This window comes from Montipora capricornis, chromosome 4, assembly GCF_036669925.1.
Source record: "Montipora capricornis isolate CH-2021 chromosome 4, ASM3666992v2, whole genome shotgun sequence".
Lineage (NCBI taxonomy): Eukaryota > Metazoa > Cnidaria > Anthozoa > Scleractinia > Acroporidae > Montipora > Montipora capricornis.
In genome coordinates, this window is record NC_090886.1 from 36,482,664 (window position 1) to 36,483,505 (window position 842).

Genomic DNA, 842 nt, shown 5'->3' on the forward strand with positions numbered 1-842 from the left:
ACAACGGTGTACCGAAAACCAACTGACACCGGACTGTTGTTACATTATCACAGCCACGTTGACGCGAGATATAAACGGTCACTGATAAATACCATGCTTAACCGTGCGTTTAAGCTCTCGTCTACATGGAAGGCCTTTCACGAGGAATGTGAACGCCTCAAAGAGATCTTTTCCCGTCTGTGTTATCCTGAAGATCATGTGCAGTCCACCATCCGCCTTTTCGTTGATTCAAAAGTTTCCGAGGAATCACGCACCCACGTTGATGAGAAGCGTGGGGACCCAATCAGAGTCGTGTTGCCCTTCAAGGACCAAAAATCTGCGAACGCCGTACGGAGACAACTTGCCGACCTAAGCCGTAAGATCAGTGCGGATATTACCCCTGTCTACACGAGCAAAAAGATCAAAGAAGAGATCCGGGTCCGTGAAGAGAAGCCACCCCTTGTAAGCCAACAGTGCGTTGTGTACCAATTCAAGTGTGACCTGTGCGACGCAGGTTATGTCGGATATACCTGCCGGCACCTTCACCAGCGCATTGAAGAGCACAAAGGGGCGACCATCTGAGAGAGAAACATGCATTGGAACCTAACAACATCGCAAAGAGTTTTAGAATTCTGAGAAAGTGCCAGAACAAGTTTGATTGTCTTGTTTTTGAAATGTTTTTTTATAAAAGAACTGAAACCATCGCTAAACAAACAGTGTGACTCTATCCGCGCCAAATTATTTGTTTAGAACAGTTCTTGTAATTAATTATTTTTTGTCTATTGTTTTCTCTAGCTACCGTTCATTACTCCATATATTTCTAGCACTTTTTACACTTTTGTACATATTTTTATCACATTTCG

At 43.7% G+C, this 842-nt stretch overlaps 1 protein-coding gene across 1 annotated transcript in view; it reads left to right on the top strand.

Moving 5' to 3' along the window:
* LOC138046635 (uncharacterized) overlaps positions 1–561 on the top strand; it is a gene marked incomplete at its 5' end in the record, with an annotated part of 906 nt that extends 345 nt beyond the window's left edge. Inside the window, one exon of the mRNA XM_068893237.1 lies at positions 1–561. This exon is cut by the window's left edge and continues 345 nt beyond it. Within this exon, the coding sequence (XP_068749338.1) occupies positions 1–561 (561 nt within the window).
* Positions 562–842: the final 281 nt, after the last annotated feature.